At 44.5% G+C, this 26,669-nt stretch overlaps 1 protein-coding gene across 1 annotated transcript in view; it reads left to right on the top strand.

The window, feature by feature from the left end:
• The window catches only part of LOC142312982 (uncharacterized), a 147,126-nt gene that overhangs the window by 44,898 nt on the left and 75,559 nt on the right, over positions 1-26,669 (top strand). The window contains 2 exon segments of the mRNA XM_075351970.1: positions 15,603-16,193; positions 18,757-18,908. Of these exon segments, the coding sequence (XP_075208085.1) occupies positions 15,603-16,193; positions 18,757-18,908 (743 nt within the window).

Here is a 26,669-nt window from a genome sequence, read left to right as displayed (position 1 = left end):
ACCGCCATACGGGAGAGGTAACAAATCACCTCAGAGAGCAGCAGAGCGGGTCTCAGTATACTGAAAGAGTGGGACCCCGTTTACACCAACAGGGAGCAGGCCTCATTACTCACCTGGCCAGTGTGAGACCCCCGACTGCTTCCAGGCCACCGGATCGCCATTACCACCTGTAACAGGCTCCCTGGACTTCACTGGTTGGACAAGTAAAGGAGAAGGTAAAGGAAATTACTGTCTGTGTCTGTTCCTTTCCACTGCCCTGTCGGCCCTGCACCTCGCCCACAAACACCATAGACTTCACCAAGCACCAAAGGTTGCCCCGGGGTACCCGCTCTACCTGTGGAGAGCAAGAAACACCTTAGCTGCCATAACATCAGCCCTGGAGGTCCCTTCCAGCAGCTGCGGCTCCATAGCTGCAAATTACCACAGGTGGCGTCACGAATAATCTTATAATCTTATAATCTCCGGGCCCGGATGGCATACACCCCAGAGTACTACAGGAATTGAGTTCTGTGATAGATAGACCATTATTTTTAATCTTCTCAGATTCCTTAATAACAGGGTCGGTACCGCAGGACTGGCGCATAGCAAATGTAGTGCCAATATTCAAAAAGGGGACAAAAACTGAGCCGGGAAATTATAGGCCGGTAAGTTTAACCTCTACGGTTGGTAAAATCCTTGAGGGTTTCTTGAGAGATGCTATACTGGAGTATCTCAAGAAAAATAACCTTATGACAGAGTATAAACATGGGTTTATGAGGGATCGATCCTGTCAAACTAATTTGATCACCTTCTATGAAGAGGTAAGTTCAAGCCTGGACCAGGGAAATGCAGTGGATGTTGTGTATATGGACTTTTCAAAAGCTTTTGATACGGTGCCACACAAAAGGTTGGTACATAAAATGAGAATAATGGGGATAGGGGAAAATATGTGTAACTGGGTTAAAAACTGGCTCAGTGATAGGAAACAAAGGGTGGCTATTAATGGTACGTACTCGGACTGGGTCTCAGTTCATAGTGGGGTACCACAGGGGTCAGTATTGGGCCCGCTTCTTTTCAACATATTTATAAATGACCTTGTTGGGGGCATGCGGAGTAGAATATCAATATTTGCAGATGATACTAAACTCTGCAGGGTAATCAATACAGAGGAGGATAATTTTATATTACAGGGAGATTTATGTAAATTGGAGGATTGGGCTGAGAAGTGGCAATTGAAGTTTAATGTAGATAAATGTAAGGTCATGCACTTGGGTAGAGGAAATAACATTTATGATTATGTACTTAATTGTAGAACACTGGGTAAAACAGACGCAGAAAAAGACTTGGGTGTATGGGTGGATGGTAAACTTCACTTTAGTGGACAGTGTCAGGCAGCTGCTGCCAGGGCTAATAAAATAATGGGATGTATTAAAAGAGGTATAAGTGTTCATGAAAAAAATATAGTTCTACCTCTGTACAAGTCACTAGTGCGACCGCACTTAGAATACTGTGTACAATTCTGGTCACCGATATATAAGAAGGACATAGCTGAACTGGAGAGGGTGCAGAGAAGAGCCACCAAGATTATTAGAGGAATGGGTGGGCTGCAATACCAAGACAGGTTATTAAACTTGGGGTTCTTTAGTTTGGAAAAACGAAGGCTTAGGGGGGATCTAATCACAATGTATAAATATATGAGGGGACAGTACAGAGACCTTTCCAAAGATCTTTTTACACCTAGGCCTGCGACTGGAACACGGGGGCATCCGCTACGTCTTGAGGAAAGAAGGTTTAATGATAATCACAGACGAGGATTCTTTACTGTACGAGCAGTGAGACTATGGAACTCTCTGCCGCATGATGTTGTAATGAGTGATTCACTACTAACATTTAAGCAGAGCCTGGACGCCTTTCTTGAAAAATTTAATATTGCCAGTTATGTATATTAGATTTTATGACAGGGTATTGATCCAGGGAACTAGTCTGATTGCCGGATGTGGAGTCAGGAAGGAAATTTTTTTTCCCCATTGGAACGTGTTTGCCACATTGGGGTTTTTTGTTGCCTTCCTCTGGATCAACATGTTAGGCTACGGGTTGAACTAGATGGACTTAGAGTCTCCCTTCAACCTTAAAAACTATGATACTATGATACTATGATACTATGATATGAACTTTAACACTATCATCACCCCAATATCGCCACCGCATTAACTGACCCCACCAAGGCCACAGAATCGGGCCTCCACCACCGCTGACTACCCCGGATTAGTCCGGCCCGACACCGAGTCACCTAAGGCCCTGGGGTGGGCGAGTCAGAAACGTCTTTCTGTTTTAAAGTTGCTCAATAAATCTTCTCACCTGAACTTATCAATAAAGAACTCAGTATAGCAAAGACTGAAATAAGAGCGTGCAGGGGTCACATACATACGCAACAGGGGTCATATACATACGCAACAGGGGTCACATACATACGCAACAGGGGTCACATACATACACAACAGGGGTCACATACATACGCAACAGGGGTCACATACATACGCAACAGGTGTCACATACATATGCAACAGGGGAAACATACATACACAACAGGGGACACATACATACACAACAGGGGACACATACATGCGCAACAGGGGACACATACATGCGCAACAGGGGACACATACATGCGCAACAGTGGATTACTATAACCATCCACTGGCACCGCACCTCATCCAGTGTGTGCGCCAATATAGGACTACACTGAGGAGCTGATCATGTGACCCCTGACTCCTCCCCTCCATGTGACATCATCACAGGTCCTGGAAGCACAGAGCAGCCATATATCTAGTGTGCGGCTCTGCAGGAGGAGGTGTGTGGAGATTCCCCATTACTGGGCTCAGGCTCCATACACATTAGATGCTGGGGGAGAACAATCGCTCTATAGAAGAGAATTCTCCTGATTGCCCCGTGAAGGATGGACATGGACAGGGACAAGATGGCGGAGAGGATATTACACCTCACCCTAGAGATCCTCTTCCGGCTTACTGGAGAGGTGAGAGATTCTGATGACGTCACATTACACCATTCTTATCTATGGGAATAACAGATGGTCAGAACTGGAGAGGTGAGGACTCTGGAAATGTCTGGAGTGAGATTTCTTACTGTGTCTCTCCATAACCAGGATTACACAGTAGTGAAGAAGACCTCTAGTGAGCGCTGTCAGGACCCTGTGTCTGAGGGATGGGGAAGACCCCTGAGCCCAATCACGGGGCCTCCACCTCACCCCCCGATACATGAGGACATCAATGACCAGAAGATCCTAGAACTCACCTACAAGATGATTGAGCTGCTGACTGAAGAGGTGACACTGCTGGGAATGCTGGGACATTATACAGTAACGCTATGAAGGGATCGGGGGTGACGGTATCATTGTATGTGTCAGGTTCCTATAAGGTGTCAGGACGTCACCGTCTATTTCTCCATGGAGGAGTGGGAGTATTTAGAAGGACACAAAGATCTGTACAAGGACGTCATGATGGAGGTTCCCCAGCCCCTCACATCACCAGGTAATAGACAGGACTAAATACACACGGCCTATAATTATCTGTATGTAAGGAATGAATTCAGTCCCTGTATGTGTCTCCTCCAGGTCTATCCAGTAAGAGGACAACACCAGAGAGATGTCCCTGTCCTCTTCTCCCACAGGACTGTAAACAAGAAGATCCCGATGTTCCTCAGGATCATCAGGTAGATGGAGAGAAGGAGCCATGAAATCTCCCTATGATGTGTAGACGGCTGTGAAGGTCTTGTGCTCAGTCTTGTTTTATCCTCCAGTATTATATGTGTTATACTTGTGTAATGAGAGTGGTGGAGATGGCAGGATTAGAGCTGATCATAGATGGGACTTCTCCATCTGTCTGTGACTTTTACAATATTTGTCTCAGGGTGAAGATCTGACCCATATTAATACTACAGAGACATATGTGAGGGGTGATGAGCGGAGTAAAGAGGAGATTCCTACAGATAACCGCCCAGGTGAGTAGTGACCACTAAATGCAGAGAAGTCACAGATTCTTCTCAGTCACCGACTGTGGCTGCTTTATCAGGGTTGTAGTCCGGCATATCAAATTATCACCATCTTAGCCTCTTTAAAACGTCAGTGATTACGGTACATATGTCGCCGTTTATATACGTACTGGAATCACTGACATACACAGACCCATTAAAATCAATGAGTCTGCGCACTCATCAGTGATTTCTCAGAGACTGTGTGTCCGTGCAGCGCACAGGCATGTCCGTGTTTTCTACACGGAAACAAGTCCATGTTTCTCGGGCACCAATGATGTCACACAGACCACACAGGTGTGTGATCCGTGTGAAACGTACCAGAGAAAACATGTGTCTATGAAATAAAAAGCTTTTATATACTTACCTGTCTTCTGCAATGCTGTCTTTGGCGCTGCTGTCTACTGCTTCCAGGCTGGCTAATTATGCTCATGAATATTCACTGTACTGTAACCTGGAAGTAACCTGAGCGGGGAGACAGCAACGGTCGGAGACATCAGCACCATTGACCTCCGTGGCGTGGACAAGTGAGTATAAAGTTCATGATCTCTATGTGTTATCACAGATAGCACACGGAGAAGACGTGTCCCAAAATCACGGCACACGGAGGGACATGCGCACCTTTTACCACGTCTTAAAAATGTATGTTTTTCACTGACGTCTGAAACAGGCCTCACAGGTAGGATCCACACTATCCCCTGAAATTAGAAGATGTTGACCCTTAGCTGCACAGATCTCTAATCTGTAAAGCCAAGTGACAGCGTACGTAGAATGTGCAGACAACTTAGAAAATCATGGGGAGCAGAATCTAATCTGTATGGTGGACCTCTAAGGCCCCTTTCACACGCACGTGTAAAAAACGAACCGTTCTTACACGTACGTATTAAAGGGGTGGTTTGTGTGTGACGCCCTGGACTATCCAGGTCGTCCCAGGTAGTCACACACAACACCACACCACCTCCCGATTAGGTAACACCAGTCAACCTAAAAACCTTGTCACCACCTTTCAGGTTTGATGTCCACACCAGGGGGGCGGAGCCAGGCGGTTGGCTCCACCCACCGAGGAGTTCACTGGCCTAGAGGCGGGAAAACAGTTAGTCTGACAGACACTAGTTCAAGTGCAAATCGAGAGCAGTCAAGGTCATGTGTCCGTGTCCTGATAAGAGACTACCCGGTGGCTGGGTCGGAGCCCAGTCACCATCGGCAAGGAGGCAGACGGTGGTGGCCGCCTGCAGGAGACCGGGAATACGACCGGTGGAACCGTAAGGGACCGGGACAGGGTAGTGGCCCGCCGGAACCGAACCGGGGAGCCAACTGGATACCGGAGCACCAGGCAAGGTACTCAGACCCCGTACAAAGCCCTGAACCGACAGGGCCGAGTCGAATCAACTGATTGCGGGCTGGACTTAAGGACCTACCCCACACAAGTCCCTTTAGAAGACAACAGCCCAACCATACAGGGTAAAGCCACCGCCAAGGCATAGAGACCCAAAGGGCCAGCGTCTGCGGGCAAACGGGCTCCTCCGGCATACACAAGTCGGGGAGCGGACTACCGGTGTCGAGGCATAGGAATCAAAACATTTTACACACAGAGGTGCAGGAGAAAGGCGGAAATCACCAACCTAGTCTGGAAGAAGCTGCAGCCGGCTGCGGGCCCCGTTCATCACTCCGTTTGGTTTACCAGAGACTCCAGTGTCTTGTGTCAGAGAGAGTACACCAGTGCCATCAGGCACCGCACTGCACTTCACCGCAACACTTCATCCTGCACCCCGGCCCTCGTCTACCGGGACCAACACCCCCTGCCCATGGAGGGGGTCAACGCCTAGCTATTACATCGCTCCCGGGAGCTCCATACCTTCACCGCAGCGGTGGTGTCCATAATCACCACAACACGTGGGTGGCATCATGAACTATCATCCCAAACCAAACACTCAAATCCCCGCGTGTAGCGCCAACTCCCTTGCAGAGCGACGTGACCCCCGAGTCCGTGAGAGGCTCGAGCCACCACCCGCAGTACGAGCACGGATCCGAGCGGCTCGGCAGTCGCAGTCGAGCCCGCGGGTCGGTACATTTGCTCCCCATGTGCCGTGTTTGTGGCACATTCGTGTTCTCTGTGTGTTATACGTAATAACACACGGAGAACGGAAAGCCCCGCCTTACCTGCTTCTTCCGGAGCTGTCTGTAGTGCTGAATGACAGTGTCCGGCACAGGCCACGCCCCGCTGACGCTGCTTCCGGCCCCCAGTGAAGAAGATGCGTTGTTCAAATTCACTGGGGGCCGGATGCAGGTGACAGCCGCGGCAGAGACTGCAGGGCTCGTGGAGTTGAGTTTGTGTTTTTTTTTTTTTTTTTTTATTTATAACATGACACGTGTGTTTCTCCGGCATGTGTCACGTGGGCCTGCATGCACACTACATCCGTGTGGTACGTGTGCGGGCCTTGTGACACCCGTGTTGCCGGGGAAACACGGACATGCATCCGTGTGGAGCACACGGGCTCATGTCTGCTCCGCACAGAGGCACGGGCCAATGGCTGCACACGTGCGTGCACATAAACCCATTGATTTTAATGGGTTTATGTGTGCCCGTGTCTCCGGTACATGCGGGCACGGACCTAGCACGTACCGGAGACACGTGCGTGTGAAGTGGGCCTAAGAGAAAGCGGAGGGTAATGATGCTGGAGACGTCCTAGATTCTTAGTTTGGTGCCGTATTCGTTAGTTGAATAAAGATTGATTGCTCTCAGTGGGAGAAACAAAATAATGATCTTGTAGTTGATGAGGAGACCTAAGTAGTTTGGAAAGTTTGCTTTGTAACATCATTTATTTTATTTTTGTTCACCGTTAAAAGGTATAAGTTGGGATGAGCAAGCCCAAACTGTAAAGCTAAGGGGCCATATTGAACACCTTATGTCCAGTGCTGAATAATGGCCGGATCACAGGCCACGCTGCCATTTCGCTTTCACTAAAATAGGGGGGAGTATGCTGTTGTAGTAAGGGACAGTGATAGTTGCAGTTACTAAAATAACAAATACATTGTAGGGAGAGGACGCTGTAGGAGTGAGGGACAGTGATGGGTGTGTGTAATTCAAAATCAAATACCGCGCTGCATCACACAGATTAGTGTAGTGCTCTAAAACAGCTGTATACAGGGTTTGTTATAATCATTCTCTGTATACAGGTCGTGTAATAATCGAAACTTCTTCTCATTCTTTGGCACACAAACCTCTAATAGGGGACGTGGCCGTGGTGGTGCTGCTGGGGTTGTTGCTGCTTCAGGGCGAGGATGTGATGGATCTGTTTCTGCTATGCTCCAAACTAAGACACCTTCCTTTTGATGCACGCAGGCTGGTCATCGTCATTTCTTAGGCCCATGTACCGCTACATGAATGGTGAGGCCAGCACATGTGGACATGATTTTAGATTATTTGGCTACCAATGCCTCTAGTTCCTTTGCATTGTCTTCCACCCGATCCACAGCTGAAATCTCAGAGTTCTCTCCTAAGTTCCATGGTCATCTTGCTTCCACCTCAACCCATTCAAAATCAGCCAAGCAGTGTCAGCCACAAGTCGTGCAGCAGTCACTTTTGCTTTTTGATGACTCTGCTGGCTAGGATCCTGTGGCTCATCCACCTGGCCCTGCCCCAGAAGTTAAAGAGACCGAGTGCACTGACACCCAACCACTTGTTGTGTGGGAAGATGTGTCCGTGGGAAGGCTGGTGGACACTGTCTGCAGATCACTGCACCACAGCTCGGAGGATGATGAAACACAGGTGCCAACTGCTGCGGCTTTCGTCAGTGTGTAGACTGAGAAGGAGGGTATGGTTCAAGAGTGGGTGGATGACGATGAGTGGGAAGACGACGAGGTGCTCGACACCATCTGAAGTAAAGGCCATGATAATGACGTGTGCACTTCCGATGAAGAAGTGTTCAGGCAGACGAAAATGCAGCACAGCAAAAGAGGGAGCATGGGGCAAATGCCTTGTGGATGGCCCATAGCCAGTAAGTTGGCTGCTACTGCCCATCGTGCCAGTTAAAACCCTCCAAGCAAAGCCAGCTCAAAAGACTTCCCTGGCATGGCATTTCTTTTGGCAATGTGCTGATGACAAGAGAGTGGTGGTTTACAAGATGTGCCATCAGAGCCTGAAGTGACGGGTAAAAATCTTCTCAACCTGAGCACTACCTACATGAGGCGAGCAAAAGAGGGAGGATTCACAGCCGCAATAGTAGAGACAATAGATATAAGGGTGCACAATTGTCAAGCAATGGCAAGAGACAAGGGAGAAAAAGCACTTGACAAAATACGGCACTCAATGAAAAAAAATTACAAAGTTTTATTCGTGCATAATTAAAAGCATTTCTCCCCCGGATCCGTGGCCTTAGTTTTTAACAAAATTCTACTAGCCGCCAGTGTGTCTATGGTTTCAGTTGAAAAAAATGAGTAGTCCTTGTGCACCAGGTATTGTGGCTTAATCTGTCACAAACCTGTAATTGCGCTGCAGCAGGCATGGTGTTGCGGAGCTGAAAACCATCTGTATTACAGCTCTGTGCAAGAGTGTGGGATCTCGGGCAGTTTTGGCTGTGAGGGTCAACCGGCTAAAAAGGCTGTTTAAGCGCCTTTTTAAAATAGGTTTTCTGAAGCAGGGGGAATCTGTAAATTTTAAACTGCAATACACCTCCAACTGATAACAGCTTGTTGTTGCCTCTGGGCACCGTGGCTAATGTGAGCAAATCTTTGCTGCATTGAACGCCAAATTCCCCTGACTGTTACCAGTTCTGATTACTGGGTGGCCCCCCGTCTGGCTGTCAGTTACTACCTCAAGGTGCCATGGTTCCTTCCATCACTGAAGTGTGGCCGAGTCCTCTCTTCATCATGGCCACAGTACCACCAAACTCAAAAATGGAGACAGTCTTATTCCATTATTCAAAGCTGTCGTATTCAGACAGAGTTTCCTGCTTTGAACAATATTTTTTTCAAAATAAATGCTTTCCATTCCCAGGATAGACACTGATCAACATGGGTGAGCCGCGTCAAGTCTAAATTGCTGGGACTGGCAGTAGTAAGTCTAGCTGGTGTATCTCCGGCTGAATTCCAAGTTCAGCTATGAGATTTTTAAATGCAGCAACTAGACTGTCCACCAATGGAGCAGAAAATTGGCTCCTGTGTGGGAACTGTTAAAACAGGCAGTCTAACAATTGGTGCCTTGCTGAAAGTGCAGAGTTGGCACCTGAGGAGCATGGGCATCTTTCGTCAATGTCACCACCTTTGAAAATGAGTAAAGCAATGGGAACCTCAACAAGTCAGGCACCTGTCTCTTCTGGTTTTTGAGCACTCTGTTGGATGGGGTTCCATGGCCCATCTGTATTATAATTGGGTGCTGTGTGGTGGATCTCGTGCAATCTTGGCTCTGAGAGTTAACCGGGTAAAGAGGCTGTTTAGGGGCCTTTATTACAATTTGGTGGACTATGGTGGAACTCTGTCAATCTTGGCTCTGTGGGGAGCTGGGAATACAGGCCACATAGGGGAAATTTGTTATATTTCTTGCTGTGTGGGGGAAGTCTGGAAATCTTGGCTGTGTGGGGAAACTGAACTGAAGAGGCTCTGTTCAGGCCTAGATTTGTAATTAACACTTTGTGGTTAAACTGGCAATCTTGATTGTGTAGGTGAACTGGCAATCTTGACTGTGTAGGTGAACTGGGAATACTGGCTCTGTAAGGTGAACTGGGAATACTGGCTCTGTAAGGTGAACTGGGAATACTGGCTCTGTAAGGTGAACTGGGAATACAGGCTCTGTAAGGTGAACTGGGAATACTGGCTCTGTAAGGTGAACTGGGAATACTGGCTCTGTAAGGTGAACTGGGAATACTGGCTCTGTAAGGTGAACTGGGAATACAGGCTCTGTAAGGGCCTGTTTAAATTTATGGTCTGGAGAATCTCTCAAATCCATCTCTGTGGAGTCACTGTTAAAATGTTTAGGTTCTGCCTTTACTTGCTATGTAACATAATTGCTATGGTGACAGAAGCCCTGTAAGTCATTTATGTATCCACATTTATTTGCAGGGCAATTGTCCTGCTCTTACCTCCATTTAGGTTCCTTTCAAAGCCCCCTGAGCCCTTATTACGACCATTTTACAGTTTGGAACTTTTGGCTTCCCATTGACTTGTATGGGGTTCGTTGTTTGGGGGGCTACCGAACCCGATTTTCTTTTTTTGTCTGTGCTGGTTCAGCAATCCCAAATATCCACTGGTTCACTCATCACTAAACATAACTACAAAATTATTATTTTGATTCTCCCATACTGAGAGCAATGAATCCATCTTCCTATAATCTCGGCATCTTATTGATGAATCTTCCTTCTCTCCCTTATGATGAATGTGCTGATAGGGGCATTTTTATCCAAATTCGGCACAGGGTAACTGTAACATACACCGTGTGCAGAATTATTAGGCAACTTGTATTTTAGAGGATTTTATTATTGATCAACAACTATGTTCTCAATCAACCCAAAAGACTCAAATATCAAAGCTTAATATTTTTGGAAGTTGGAGTGGCTTTTTTTTAGATTTGGCTATCTTAGGAGGATATCTGTTTGTGCAGGTAACTATTACTGTGCAGAATTATTATTATCGTCTCACTTGTTTATTTTCACCAGGTAAACCAATATAACTGCACAAAATTTAGAAATAAACATTTCTGACATGCAAAAACAAAACCCAAATAAATTAGTGACCAATATAGCCAGCTTTCTTTATGATGACACTCAACAGCCTAACATCTATAGATTCTGTCAGTTGCTTGATCTGCTTACAATCAACATTACGTGCAGCAGCCACCACAGCCTCCAGACACTGTTCCGAGAGGTGTACTGGTTTCTCTCCCGGTAGATCTCACATTTTATGAGGAACCTCAAGTTCTCTATGGGCTTCAGATCAGGTGAACAAGGAGGCCATGTCATTATTTTTTCATCTTTTAGACCTCTACATGCTAGCCACGCTGTGGAATAGTTGGATGGATGTGATGGGAGCATTGTCCTGCATGAAAATCATGTTTTTCTTGAACGATACCGACTTCGTCATGTACGACTGCTTGAAGAAGTTGTCTTCCAGAAACTGGCAGTAGGTCTGGGAGTTGAGCTTCACTCCATCGTCAACCGGAAAAGGTCTCACAAGTTTATCTTTGATGATACCAGCCCATACCAGTACCCCACCTACACCTTGCTGGCGTCTGAGTCGGAGTGGAGCTCTGTGCCCTTTACTTATCCAGTCTCTGGCCCATTCATCAGGCCCATCAAGAGTCACTGAGTCACTCTCATTTCATCAGTCCATAAAACCTTTGAAAAATCAGTCTTAAGATATTTCTTGGCCCAATCTTGACGTTTTATCTTATGTTTCTTGTTCAAAGATGGTCGTTTTTCAGCCTTCCTTACCTTGGCCATGTCCCTGAGTATGGCACAACTTGTCCTTTTTGATACTCCAGTAATGTTGCAGCTCTGAAATATGGACAAACTGGTGTCAAATGGCATATCGGCAGCTTCACTCTTGATTTTCCTCAATTCGTGGGCAGTTATTTTGCGCCTATTTTACCTAACCGCTTCTTGCGACCCTGTTGGCTATTTGCCATGAAACGCTTGATTGTTCGGTGATCACGCTTCAAAAGTTTGGCAATTTCAAGGCTGCTACATCCCTCTGCAAGACAACTCACAATTTTGGACCTTTCAGAGCCCGTCAAATCTCTCTTCTGACCCATTTTGCCAAAGGAAAGGAAGTTGCCTAATAATTAAGCATGCCTTATATAGGGTGTTTATGTCATTACACCACACCCCTCCTCATTACAGAAATGCACATCACCTGATTTACTTATCTGGTAGTTGGCTCTCAAGCCTATACAGATTGGAGTAGGACAATATGTATAAAAAGTATCATGTGTCAAAATACTCATTTGCCTAATAATTCTGCACACAGTGTATGAGGGAGGTTAGAATTACCCCACAGTGGGTACATGGAGGCCGGGCAGCCCACCCACATGATTTCTAAAATGTAATTAGATAAAAAGGGAAAGTAATAACACATAAAGTTCTGATATTTTTACCTTCAAGAGCCTGAAAGATATTTTCTCTGAATTGTACAAATGTCCATTATATAAGAACTTGTTCTGGAGTCGTCCATTGCTGAGTCCGAGAGGCAGAAACTAAATGTCTAATATGTCTTCAAGAAACTCATCTGACAGAAAATATTGTCCCCTACAATAGTTTGGATTGCCGAGAGCCCCCGAGCCACATACTGTAATTACTCGATGTGTCACCTTTAGTTACTAAATCACTGACAGTGAAGGCTGTCGGGGTGGAGGGCGATCATTTTAGTAGATGTGTTATTGTCTATAGTCATAGTTTTTCTCTATAGTAGTTAGTACCAAAGCCGCTCTTATTTCATCGTTTTCCACTGCAGACAGTTTTCTGCTCCTATCCAGACCCCATTTCTCCAATCTGACATCTGTCACTTTACATGATAACACCTTTGTAATGCTTCATCTGATCCCAGTGTTTGATATTTTTTTTCTGTGGCATATTCTACTTTATCTTAGCTGTAATGTTAGGTTGATTTTTGTTTTGCATTTAATTAAAAACAAAAAAAAACAACCCTGAAATTCGTCAAAAATGTAAAAGAATTAGAAGTGATCAAACATTGCATTTGGATGCTTTTAAAACAAATAGTGATACCACAACATATAGTCAATAAATCGCATTTACCGTATTCTTTTGACTCCACAGAAGCTACCATATTTTTCTGTGTATAAGACGACTTTTTAACCCCTGAAAATCTTTTCAAGAGTCGGGGGTTGTCTTATATGCCGGGTGTCATCACTTTACACACAATAAAAGATATTCTCGCCTCTCCTCCCTGTCCGCGCTGCTTCCAGATGCTTCTTGCAGTCCGCAGGCACACTCATTCCTCCGTGATAGCGTCCGTGCACGGATCAGCCGCTGCAGGATGTCGTCATGGCTTTACTACAGTTGAATACTTTACGGCGCCAGAAAATATTCAACTGCAGTAAAGCACTGACAGTAGCGGCGGCCCTGTGTATTGGACGCACTTTACTGCAGTTGAATGCTCTGTGGCGCCGTAAGGTATTCAACTGTAGTAAAGCCATGAAGACATCCTGCAGCGGCCACTCTGTTCACGCTATCACGGAGGAATCTGTGTGCGGACTGCAAGAAACAGCTGGAGGCACCACGGGCACGGAGGACAGGTGAGAATATCTTTTATTGTGTGTAAACAACTGCTTGATGAGGGGACAGAAGGGAACCAGCAGGAGGACATTATTAAACGATGAGCTCATTACTGCATGGGACATTACAGCAGGGCACATTACTATACAATGGGGACATTACAGCAGGAGTGCATTATAAAACAATGGGCTCATTACTGCATGGGACATTACAGCAGAGGATTTTACTAAACAATGGGGACATTAGGCTGGTTTCACACTACGTCTTTTTAACATCCGTTGAAAACGTTATTTTAGCGGAAGTACGGATCCAGTGCAAATGCGTTTTCATTTCAATGCATTTGCAATGGACTCGCGTTAACATGCGTTCACCTGCGTTTGCGTGCGTTATAGTGCGGATCCGGTGACTTGCAGTTTTTTAACATGTTTCAAAAACGCTACTTGTAGCGTTTTTGAGCTGCGTCAAAATACTGCAAGTCACCGGATCCGCACTAAACAGCACGCGAACGCAGGTGAACGCTGGCGTGCTGATAGACAGGATCCTGCTTTTGTACTGAGCATGCCCAGAAAGTACTGAGCATGCCCAGAACCAGTCTCGCGTGATCTGTCTCTCTCCTCCTCCCTCCCTCACCCTCTCTCTCTCTATCTCTGTCTCTCCCCCTCCCTCTCTCTCCCACCTGAGAGCTGCGGACACTCGTAACCAAGGTAAATATCGCGTAACCACTTCTCTTAGTTACCCGATGTTTACGTTGGTTACGTGTGCAGGCAGCCCTGCTCCTAGCAGCTGCAGACACTCGTAACCAAGATAAATATCGGGTATCCAAGGCCGATGTTTACCTTGGTTACCAGTGTCTGCAGCTGTCAGAAGCCGGCTCCCAGTCTAGTTTCCCTCACTCCCGATCACATGACTCCAATGCCCGCCCCTAAACATCCAGTGCAGGATCCTGCAAAATAACATGCGTTTGCATACGTTATTTGCTGTAAAAGCAGGATCCGTATTTCCGCTAAAATAACGTTAAGGACGGATGTTAAATAAACGTAGTGTGAAACCAGCCTAACTTGGGTGAGCTTACATTCGAGTATATGCAATATATCACAAACTCTATTTTAACTGGAAAAGTTGGGGGTCGTCTTATACGCCAGAAAATACGGTATATCCCTTTATAATCAAGCTAAAACCATTTTGGAAACCCTCCATTTGTTCCACTGGCTGAGTAGCAGTTTGGTGTCATTTTGGTCTACAAAACATTATTTGATGGTTTAATATTCAAATATATGGGAGGCAAAATGAACAAAGTGGGCTGAACATCATGGCCTCCTGGTTCCTGCTCTGAGGTCTACTGTAAGATGGGTTAGATTGTAAACGTTTTTTGTTTTAGTAAATAATCACAATTCATATGCAATTTCTTTAGCTATGTTATGATTGTGGGAGTGGACCAACTGGGCCGCAGCACTGGCTCAACCAGGAGGGGCATAACTAAGAGACTACCTCGTTTTCACTACAGCTTCTGATGCCGCGGATAGGCTTGTGCTGGAATGTAGTCGCCTGGTGCTACTCAAGGAAATCCCCCTACTGTGACAACTGGTCCCAGAGATCTGGGTTAGGATACTGACAGTCACTGCAGGTTTGGCAGGCACAGCTAGTATAAATAGATGTGGCAGGTACGGTAGGTAAAGCTGGTATATCAGGTCCACCGGGCACAGTGGATTCCAGCATATAGACACGTGTTTGCACACACTGTATAACACTCAGGAAAAAGAACGGACCTGACAACTAGCAACATGTCTGTAAGGATAGATCACGTTCCCCCGGCAACTCCTATAGGGGGAGGATGCCTTAAATAAGCGTACTCCCAGGATACCTGCATCATGGAAAGTGTGCAGGACAAGCGAGGATGACAGTAACAGCATTACAAGCTATTTTATAAGCTATATCTTTAAATTTGTATATATTATTGAAAATAATTTTTATTCTTGGCAGATGACTGTACCAGGATATTAGAGGCACAACTGACATCTTCAATTTTTAAATCAGACGAACTTGATATCACACAAGATATAACTGAAGTGAATGCCACTATTCAAGGTATATCATCGTCCCTTCACCGCAAAGATTTATCATCTGATTCTATTAAACAAGTCTTACCTTTTGATTCATCACAGACTATTAAGAAAAATAAATGTCACAAAGGAGGAATTAAAAACCGAAGTGCTCATACAGCAAAGAAGCCATTTTCAAATTCACTATATCAAAAAATCCCCCAAAAAATTCATATAGGTGAGAAAAAATTTTCTTCCGAGTCTGTTAGTTACAAGAGAACTCACACAGTGGAGAAGCCATTTTCATGTCCAGAATGTGGGAAATGTTTTAAACAAAATTCAAATCTTGTTTCACATCACAGAACTCACACAGGGGAGAAGCCTTTTTCATGTTCAGCATGTGGAAGATGTTTTGCACAGTATTCGGGTCTTGCTAAACATAAAATAATTCACACAGGGGAGAAACCCTATTCATGTTCAGAATGTGAGATGTGTTTTAACCGAAAATCGCATCTTGTTAAACATCAGAGAACTCACACAGGGGAGAAGCCTTATTCATGTTCAGAATGTGGGAAATATTTTGCACATAAGTCAAGTCTTGTTATTCATCAAAAAACTCACACAGGGGAGAAGCCATTTTCTTGTTCAGAATGTGGGAGATATTTTGCACATAAATCTAATCTTGTAGCACATCAGAGAACTCATACAGGGGAGAAGCCTTATTCATGTTCAGAATGTGGGAAATGTTTTGCACATTATTCAGGTCTTGCTAAACATAAAATAATTCACACAGGGGAGAAACCCTATTCATGTTCAAAATGTGGGAAATGTTTTAACCAAAAATCGCATCTTGTTAAACACCAAAGAATTCACACAGGAGAGAAACCCTTGACATGTTTAGAATGAGGGAAATAGTTTACACACAAATGGGATCTTTTTAAACATCACAAAATGCACAAGGGTAAAGCCATTATCATAACTAGAAGGTAAGAAATGTTTCTTAGAAAAACACAAAAGAAACAGTCAAAGCAAAAGGAAATAAGTAAACAAAAGGAAAGCACGTTAGATGTTACATTAGAATTATAATATATACAGTTGATGTCTGTTTTCTAAAAATCAAATAAAAAGCAATATTCCATGTGCATCAAACATTTCACATTTGGTCAACAAGGAATACCCTTTAATTATTCTAGAACGGGACATGAACTAGATAAGAGCAAACAACAACACAAGGACAAAGTATATGGCCAAAATATAGAATTTTTTATTAATGCATCTTGAATAATCATTAAAAACTAATAAAACATAAAATGCGCTATAACAGGTATAGAGGATCGGACAGACCAGTTATGACTAAAATTAATAATATACCAATCAAAATCTCGAAAGATGTCAAGTGACAATTTATATACAGTCAAAAACAAAAATGATCAAATTGATGTAAAAAAAAAAAAATGGTATACTAATGTAATGTCAATGTAATAACAGCCAGTTAACATCAAAATATGATGAATTAAACCATTAGAGTGTTAGTAACAAAGATTTGCACTAGTCCCTTATAAAATCAGAGTATATGTGCAAAAATCGCAAAATGTAAATATTGCACTAATCCATAAACAATTAAACAAAAATAAATATATAACATAAGACTCAAAAGGATGTGCAAGGTGCTATATATGTTATGTAAAATGGATGTTATAAACTAATATGAAAAAGCCCAGTAAAATGTATATAATGTGCAAAGTGCTATTTATAAAGTATATTAAATTAGTCTGGGCATGGACTAATGAGATAAACTAATGACAATGGAAAAAGTGCAAAGTGCGACTAATAACTGATCATACAGTATGTAGTGTGGTAGATAAGTCACCAAAAGGTGAGGACAATTGCACTATTAGTAATAGGATAATGGCGAGAGCACCAAGGAAATGCCTATTGCGGCATAGTGGAAGGTGAGTATGTGGAGGGAGCCCCCTCCACATACTCACCTTCCACTATGCCGCAATAGGCATTTCCTTGGTGCTCTCACCATTATCCTATTACTAATAGTGCAATTGTCCTCACCTTTTGGTGACTTATCTACCACACTACGTATGATCAGTTATTATATCATACATACTCCGGTGGTTAATCGCATTCATCCTTTTCCCAAACTCTTCTATGTGAGCCCTGTTCACACTGCATGATAGCAATCTACTGGTGTTCTCCTTGACTACCTCATATGTAGCAACAACATTTTCCCATCAAGCATTCTCCTTGTTGATTCCTAAACTTTACTCCCATCTACAAGTCTTGACGTATCTATGAGATTTTTTCCTATATCCTATAACTACGGTACTTTTCTGTCCCTGGTGAAGGCTTTTGCACGAGCCGAAACGTCGGGCAGTACCGTTTTATTCGTGAAAAATAAAATCTGTTCAAGCATACCATACCTGGACTGTTCCTATTTTTCTTGCACTGTGTGCCTGGGCTACTTCCTTTATTTTTATCATTGAGACCCAGTGCACCAAGTGCTCTGGTGTCAATGATCCACCTAGCTTCTCTTCTAAGCAGGATCTTACCATGATCGCCTCCCTGTGTAGGGTAAGTAACTCTTTCTATGCCAGCAAATCTTAACACTTCAGGGTTACTACTATGATAGTCATAGACATGTTGAATTAGACGTGGGACACCTTTTCCCGAGATAATATTGTTATAATACTTCCTAAATCTCACAAAAATGGGTCTTATTGTCTTACCGATATAAAAATGGCCGCAAGGGCAAAAAAATCACGTACACAACGTAATTAGTCTTAGAAGAAATAAAGTCCCTTACTTCGTAAATTTTATCTCCTATTTGTAAGGGATTACTTGTCAAAAGAAATGAGCAGAATGAACAGTTACCGTATTTATAGTTGCCAGTCAATGTAGTTTTTTCTAGCCTTGATTTGTTGGGGATAAACAGATTACGAACCAAAATATCTCTCAAATTTTGACATCTTCTGTATGAAATCAAAGGTTTTTGTGCTACCAACGCCTTTAAATCTGTGACAGATTCCAAAATGTGCTAGCTCTTATTTATTGCCCATCGTATCACTTTGTCAAGAGGATTGTACTTGAAATTAAAGACAAATCTCTTACCATCTTGTTGTGTCTTATCTTTTTTTAGCTATATTCTCGTTATCTCGGGTCACATTAGTTTTGTTGATGTTACTAAATTAACTATCACGGGGGAGTTGATGAGCCCTCTCAAAGGCTTGTTGTATTACGGCTGTTGGGTACCTTCTGGTGGCGAACCTTTTCCTTAGATCTTCAGCTTGTGACTAAACCGTATCTTCACTATTATTAATTCGTCTAAGACGTAGAAATTGACTGTAGGGGAGGGATTTCTTAACATGTGCTGGAAGGCAACTATTATAATACAATAGCATGTTAGTAGATGTAGATTTTCTCTAGACCTCCCTGTCAATTCGGCCCTCCCCCCACAGTTACTCACATCAAGGAAATTCAGCTTACTGCCACCAAAGACCGAAGTAAATTTTATGGTCATAGAATTACTATTATTGAGAAACTCAATGAAGCCCTGGAAATCAGTCTCAGATCTATCCCAAATAATAAAGATATCGTCGACATAGCGGATGTAATACTTAAAAAAACAAAGGATTCTGTAAATTATAAACAAATTTATTTTCCAAAACACCTAGAAAAATATTAGCTAATGAACACGCTATGGGCGTACCCATCGCTGTTCCATAGCATTGCCAATACCATTTGTCTGCAAATTTAAAGGCGTTATTTCTGAGAATGAGATCCAAGGCTTCACAAATGAACTTGATCAATTAACTGTTTCGGCATTCACAAGGGTTTCCTTAACCGTGTTGATCCCTAAGTCCTGGGGAATACGAGTCTAATAAATTTTCTACGTCTATACAGTAGACGCTAGATGACAGCCATCTTGCCAATCTATGTTATCAAGAGAAGCTAGAAAATCATTTGTGTCCTTTACAAATTATGTCGACCGAAAAATGCGACTCAGCAACCAGTCCACATACTTAGACAAAGGTTCGGTTACTGAGCCCACCCTGGAGACAATTGGGCGTCCTGGCAGTCGTGCAAGACATTTGTGAATCTTAGGCACAAAGTTCCAATGTGGTTTATTGGGAAAGTCAGGGAGCAATCTTTCTGCTTGTTTTTTGGATATAATACCCTCGATGACACTTTTATTAAAAAAAAGTGCGTACTTTATTTTTAATTTTACTTGTAGGGTCAAACAGCAGAGGAACGTAGGTGGTGATATCTTTCAGTTGGCGTTTTGCCTCGGCAACATAATAATCTACGGTAAATAAAACTATATTGCCTCCATTGTCTGCTTTACAAAAAATAACAGTCTAATTTCTTTAACCCCTTAATGACCCATGACGTACTGGGTATGTCATGGTGACATGGTACTTAACGACCCATGACGTACCCAGTACGTCATGGCGAAATCGCGGCCTCGGAGCCCCGGTGGCTGCGATCGGTGTGCAAAAACCTTAGATTCGGGGAGGACAGGACCTCTGCCTGACCTCAGGAGGGGTGGCGTCTCTCCCCCCCAGACCTACGGAGGCTGTGATTGGCTGACGAACACCGCTCAGCCAATTACAGCCACTGTGATGTTTCAGCCATTGAAAATAACTGAAACATTGAAATCCAGCCATGATCAGTGTAGCTGTAGCACTGATCATTGGCTGGAGCTGGATGAACTTTGTTTCACCTGCCCCCAGCTCTGATTGGAGAGATCGGCCTTGTGACCGATCTCTCCAATCACCTTGGTTCTGGGGCCGGTGATCTGTAGGTGACCACTTCCCTCAGCTTCACTCCATCCTGAAAGCCGAGGAGAGTGATCCCTGCAAGTTTGGTAAGTGCCCTCAATCCACCGCTGCACCCGATCAGCCCCCGCCACTGCCCCCTTTCAGCCGCTGCTGCAGCAGCAGTAGTAGTCACCGCCCCCGATCCACCTCCGCTACTGCCTCCGATCTGCCACCGCCCTCCTCCATCTGCTGCCCCCCCTCCATCTGCCACCACTTTCCCCCATCAGCCGCTGCCCCCCTCCATCTGCTACCTCTCTCCCCATCAGCCGCTGCCCCCTCCATCTACCACCGCTCTCCCAATCAGCCGTTGCCCGCCTTCATCTGCCACCGCTCTCCTCATCTGCTGCTGCCCCCCCTCCCCGATCTGCTGCCCACTCTCTCCCACCTCTCACCCTCCTGCATCTGCTGCCCCCTCTCCCACCTCTCACCCTCCTGCTCCTGCTGCATCTGCTGCCCCCTATCCCATCTCTCACCCTCCTGCATCTGCTTCCTCCTCCCCCACCTCTCACCCTCCTGCAACTGCTGCCCCCTCCCCCACCTCTCACTCCTGCATCTGCTTCTCCCTCTCCCACCTCTCACCCTCCTGCATCTGCTGCCCCCTCTCCCACCTCTCACCCTCCTGCATCTGCTGCATCTGCTGCCCCCTATCCCATCTCTCACCCTCCTGCATCTGCTGCATCTGCTTCCTCCTTCCCCACCTCTCACCCTCCTGCAACTGCTGCCCCCACCCCACCTCTCACTCTCCTGCATCTGCTGCCCTCTCTCATTCATCTGATGCATCTGCTGCCCCCTCTTCCACCTCTCACCCTCCTCCATCTGCTGTGAGCCTGCTGCCTAGATCCATCCTGTAAGGTAGCTATCCCCAATCTTACCTTCCACCCTCTCTTCCCCCCTCACCCATTCCACCCCTCACCCTTTTCCCCCCTCCCATCCGCCGCTACTCCTCCATCCTCTGCCGTTCCTCCATCTGCCGCACCCTCTCCCATCCTCCGCCGCGCCTCCATCCACCGTGCACTCTCCCATCCTCCATCCATCTTTTTTTCCATCCTACCTAGTCCCCCACCAATTTTCATCCGTGCGTGCGTCCTGATTTTTTTTGTCTGTAAAAAGGAAATACAAATAAACTTAGTTTAGGGCCAGTAAAATTATACTGTAGTAATCATCAACTGCAGTATTTTTTACTGAATATTGTAAGGGTCAGCCCAGTGCCACACGTGAGAGCGATGTACGAGTCTCACATCGCATCATCCGGAACGGTCACTCTCTTCCAGACAGGAGTGTGTGGCTGTGCCGGATGATGCGATGCGAGATTCGTGCATCGCTCTCACGTGTGGCACTTGCCTTCGTGTCGGTTGCAGGTGCTCATATTATTTTATTTTATTTTTTTTTACTGACGTCCGTATTTTTTATTTTGCCCCAAACTAATATTTTTTTTGTATGGGGGGGCGTTTAGTTTCGAAAATGAGGTCACGTGTGGGAGCTCAATTGTTTAGGCACCTCCAAACGCAACATGGCATCCGCTAATAATTCCAACCAATTCTGCTGTGAAATGGTGCTCCTTCTCTTCTGAGCGCACATATGAGGTATCTGTGTACTCAGGAAAAATTGCACAATATGTTTTATGGTGCATTTTTTCTCTCCAAACACAACATGGCATCCGCTAACTATTCCAGACAATTTTGCGTTTGAAAAGTCAAATGGTGCTCCTTGTCTTCCGAGCCCTGCTGTGTGCCAAAACATTTGATTTCCACCACATATGAGGTATCTGTGTACTCAGGAGAAATTGCACAGTACATTTTATGGTGCAATTTTTCCTGATACCCTTGTGAAAAAAAGCTACCTGGTTGAAGTAACAATTTCATGGTAATTTTTTATTTTTTATTTTCACGGCTCAAAGTTATTAACTTTTGTGAAGCCCCAGAGGTTCAAAGTGCTCACTAAACATCTAGATAAATTCCATGAGGGGTCTAGTTTCCAAAATGAGGTTAGGCACCTCTGGGGGTCTCCAAATGCAACATCGCATCTGCTAATGATTCCAGACAATTTTGCTTTCAAAAATTCAAATGATGTTCCTTCCCTTGCCGTGTGTTCAAACAATTGATTTCCACCACATATGAGATATCTGTGAACTCAGGAGAAATTGCACAATTAATTTTATGGTGCATTTTTTCCTGATGCCCTTGTGAAAATGCTAAGTTTTATTGCTAAAGTAACATTTTTGTGTAAAAAAAGTAAAATTTTCATTTTTTCCTTCTACATTACTTTGGTTGCTGTGAAGCTCCTAAAGGGTTAATAAACTTCTTGGATATGGTTTTGAGCAGAGTGAGGGGTGTAGATTTTAGAATGGGGTCACTTTTGGGTATTTTCTGTCGCCTAGGTTTCTCAAATCACTCCAAATGTGATGTGGTACCTAAAACTTTTTTTTTTGTAAATTTTGTTGGAAAAATGAAAAATTGCTGATGAACTTTGACCCCTTCCAATTTCCTAACGAAAAAAAATTGTTTAAAAAATTGCACTGGTGTAAAGTAGACATGTGGGAAATGTTATTTAGTAACTATTTTGTGTGACATATCTCTCAGATTTATGGGTGAAAAATTTCACATTTTGAAAATTGCAAAATTTTTGCCAAATTTCTTAAATTTTCACAAATAAACACAAAACATATTGGCCTAAATTTACCACTGACATGAAGTACAATATGTCATGAAAAAAACAATGTCAGAATCGCCAGGATCCGTTGAAGCGTTTCAGAGTTGTAACCTCAAAGTGACACTGGACAAAATTGCAAAAAATGGCCCGGTCTTTAAGGTGAAAACAGGCTGGGGACTGAAGGAGTTAATCTGTTAATTGCAGATATTTCATCTGTTGTTAGGTTATTAGGAAATTCAGAAAAAGCTCCTGAAAAAGATCTACAGCATTACCTGGACTAAAGGGTGCTTTACACGCTGCAACATCGCTACCAATATATCATCGGGGTCACGCCGTTATTGACACACATCCGGCGCCAGTAGCGACATCGCAGCATGTAACACTAATGAGCGACGATCAACGATCGCAAAATCGTTACAAAACGTTGATCGTTGACACGGTGCTCATTTCTTTAATATCACTGCTGCCACCAGTACGGTGTTGTTCGTCGTTCCTGCGGCATCACACATGGCTATGTGTGACACCGCAGGAACGACGATCATCTCCTTACCTGCGTCCACAGTCAATGCGGAAGGAAGGAGGTGGGCGGCATGTTCCGGCCGCTCATCTCCGCCCCTCCGCTTCTATTGGCCGGCCGCTGTGTGACGTCGCTGTGACACCGAACGTCCTTCCCCCTTCAGGAAGAGGATGTTCGCCACCCACAGCGAGGTCGTTCGGGAGGTAAGTATGTGTGACGGGGGTTACCGACTTTGTGTGCCACGAGCAACAAATTGCCCGTAACACACAAACGATGGGGGCGGGTGCGATCGCACGATAAATCGCCGCGTGTAAAGCGGCCTTAACTGGAGGAAAAAAAGTTGACTTAATGCCACCCATAAAGGGCTTATTCACACTTGCAACAAGATCTCCTAAAGGAGCAAGCTCAGGAATAGGAATAACTGTTAAACCACACAGCACTTTAAAATCGCTTCTCACAGAATCAAAAGCAGAAGCAGTTCCCAAAAAACCAAGTGGACCTATAGTACAAGGGACTTCTCCAATTGGATTAAGATCAGTGATTTTTCTTAATTTTTGCCATAATACTTGAGATGTAATTTGCGTGTTGCTTCATACAAGTCCACCTTAAAATCGACCAGATCAAATTGTTAAGGCAAACAAAAATGTAACCCTTTCGCGAACACTGAAAGCATATGGATGCATAGATCATGTGGGGTCAAATTAATCACTTTGTTCTTATCTTCCTCGATATCTATCTGCAAGTCCCCTATTTGTGTTTTAGACTTGGATGTCTGCCTGTTCTTTCTACGCCCACTCCCCCTCCTGATACACTTTCTAAAGGGAAAGCCTGACCACTATTATTGCGGGAATTATTATCTGTATGTTTTTGAATATGCTCCTCAGATGTACTGGAATTTAAAGGCCGCTTTACACGCTGCGACATCGCTAGCCGATGCTAGCGATGTCGAGCGTGATGGCACTTGCCCCAATCGTACGGCCGATATGTGTTGATCGCTGCCGTAGCGAACATTATCGCTACAGCAGCGTCACACACACATACCTGCTCTGCGACGTCGCTGTGACTGGCGAACCGCCTCCTTTCTAAAGGGGCAGTTCGTTCAGCGTCACAGCGACGAACATCCCGCCCACCTCCTTCCTTGCTCATTGCTGGCGGGACGCAGGTAAGGAGAGGTTCCTCGTTCCTGCGGTGTCACACGTAGCGATGTGTGCTGCCGCAGAAACGAGGAACAACATCGTTACTGCAGAAGCAACGATAATTGGGAAGAGGGGGGCATGTCACCGATTAGCGACTTTGAACGTTTTTGCAACGATTCAAAATTGCTAATAGGTGTCACACGTAACGACATCGCTAACGCGGCCGGATGTGCGTCACAAATTCCATGACCCCAACGAGATCGCTTTAGCGATCTCGTAGCGTGTAAAGCCACCTTAAGTTCGTGGTCCAGTAATTTTTAGTTTGCAGCTTCTTGGCATAATTCCTTTTATTAGACCGTGTTTTACCAAGACCATCAGAATAATGTACTCTATTCTTATTCCATGAAAAAAATCGGATCAGATTCGTAGTCTTTTTTTTATCCCTAAAATGTTTTCTTGTTTATTTGTTTGGTTATACTTGTACTGATGTTAATTTCTTTTCTAGTTTCTCATTGAAAACAGCCAATTGTTCAGTGGATAACCGAGATTTCAATTCACTCTTAATTTTGTCCAGCTCAGCCATTTTTGTTTCAAGACCAATTTAAGTAAATTAAGGGAACACTCCATTTGGATCTTCTCCCATTCAGTCACGAATTCTGAATCGTCATGTGAGAATGCTATATGTTTAATAATTCTCAGTCCTCTAGGGACTCTATTGCATACTACATAAAGGGGGCTTTACACGCTACGATATCGTTAATGTTTTATCGTCGGGGGCACATCGTTAGTGACGCACATCGGGCGTCATTAACGGTATCGCAGCGTGTAACACTTACCAGCGACCTTAAACGTCCTCCAAAGTGGTGAAAATCGTTCACCATGGAGAGGTCGTCCTAAAACCAAAAATTATTAATGGTTGTTTAAAGATGTTGTCCCCCGTTCCTGCGGCAGCACACATCGCTGTGTGTGACACCGCAGGAGCGAGGAACCTCACCTTACCTGCGTCCCGAAGCTGCCGTAGCGATAATGTTTGCTGCGGCAGCAATCACACGATATCGCATGCACGACGGGGGCGGGTGCTTTTGCATACGATATCGCTAGCAATTGCTAGAAATATCGTAGCGTGTAAAGCCCGCTTAACACTTCAAAGATTGCACAGTCCAAAAGAGCTTAATTTCTTTTTCAGCCAGAGAATTTATTTTATATTCTAGGGAAATAATGCCCATCACTTCTGTCTCCTCTTTGGAATTGCATTCCAGAGAAAAACCACCGGCATCCACTCTACCTGCAGAAAGTCCTGTAACAGTCTTATTAGAAACACTTGCAGTCTCCAATGCCATGAAACAGCGATGGGTACGCCCGCGTGTTCGTTAGCTAAAATTTTTCTAGGCGTTTTTGAAAATAAATTTGTTTATAATTTACAGAATCTTTTTTTGAAAAATATAAAGTATTTCATCCACTATGTGGACGATATCGTTATTACTTGAGATAGATCTGAGACTGATTTCCAGGGCTTCATTGAGTTTCTCAATAATAAGAATTCTATGAACATGAAATAAGAATTACTCTTACCGTTAATTCGGTTTCTAGGAACCTTCCACGACAGCATAGGAGGTTGCCACGCCCTAATTGGGACAGGAAGCACAAGAGCGGTTAAAAAGACCCTCCCATTACCCAGCGTCTTACAAAGAACCCATAACATATGAGTAGCAGCTAAAACATTCCAGGAATATTGAGGAATCGGGAGGGAATTAAGTGCTGTCGTGGAAGGTTCATAGAAACCGAATTAATGGTAAGAATAATTCTTATTTCTCTATAGTTATCTTCCACGACAGCATAGGAGGAACACCAACAAATTGATACCTAGGGTGGGACTACAGTCTGCAGGACTTTCCTGCCAAAAGCCAAATCACTCCTGGAATCCAGGTCCAGGTGATAATGCTTCGTGAAAGTATGTAGTGAAGACCAGGTAGCAGCCTTGAAGATCGGCTCAGAAGATGCCCCTGCACGTTCAGCTCAGGAGACTGAGGTAGACCTGGTGGAATGTGCAGAAAACCCAGTCAGTGGTGACAGATGCTGGTTGAGATAGGCTTCTTTAATAGCTTGCATGATCCAGTTGGCTATAGTGCTTTTAGTCACCTTCTTGCCCTTATTCTGTCCAAAGGGTTGGATGAATAGGTTGTGATCAATACGTCAAGGCGCCATCAGATCCAGATAGTGTAACACTGTTCTGCGAACGTCCAAAGAAT

Source organism: Anomaloglossus baeobatrachus, chromosome 5 (assembly GCF_048569485.1).
Source record: "Anomaloglossus baeobatrachus isolate aAnoBae1 chromosome 5, aAnoBae1.hap1, whole genome shotgun sequence".
Taxonomy (NCBI): Eukaryota; Metazoa; Chordata; class Amphibia; order Anura; family Aromobatidae; genus Anomaloglossus; species Anomaloglossus baeobatrachus.
The sequence above is the reverse complement of the archived record's forward strand: the minus strand, read 5'-3'. Positions and strand labels throughout refer to the sequence as shown.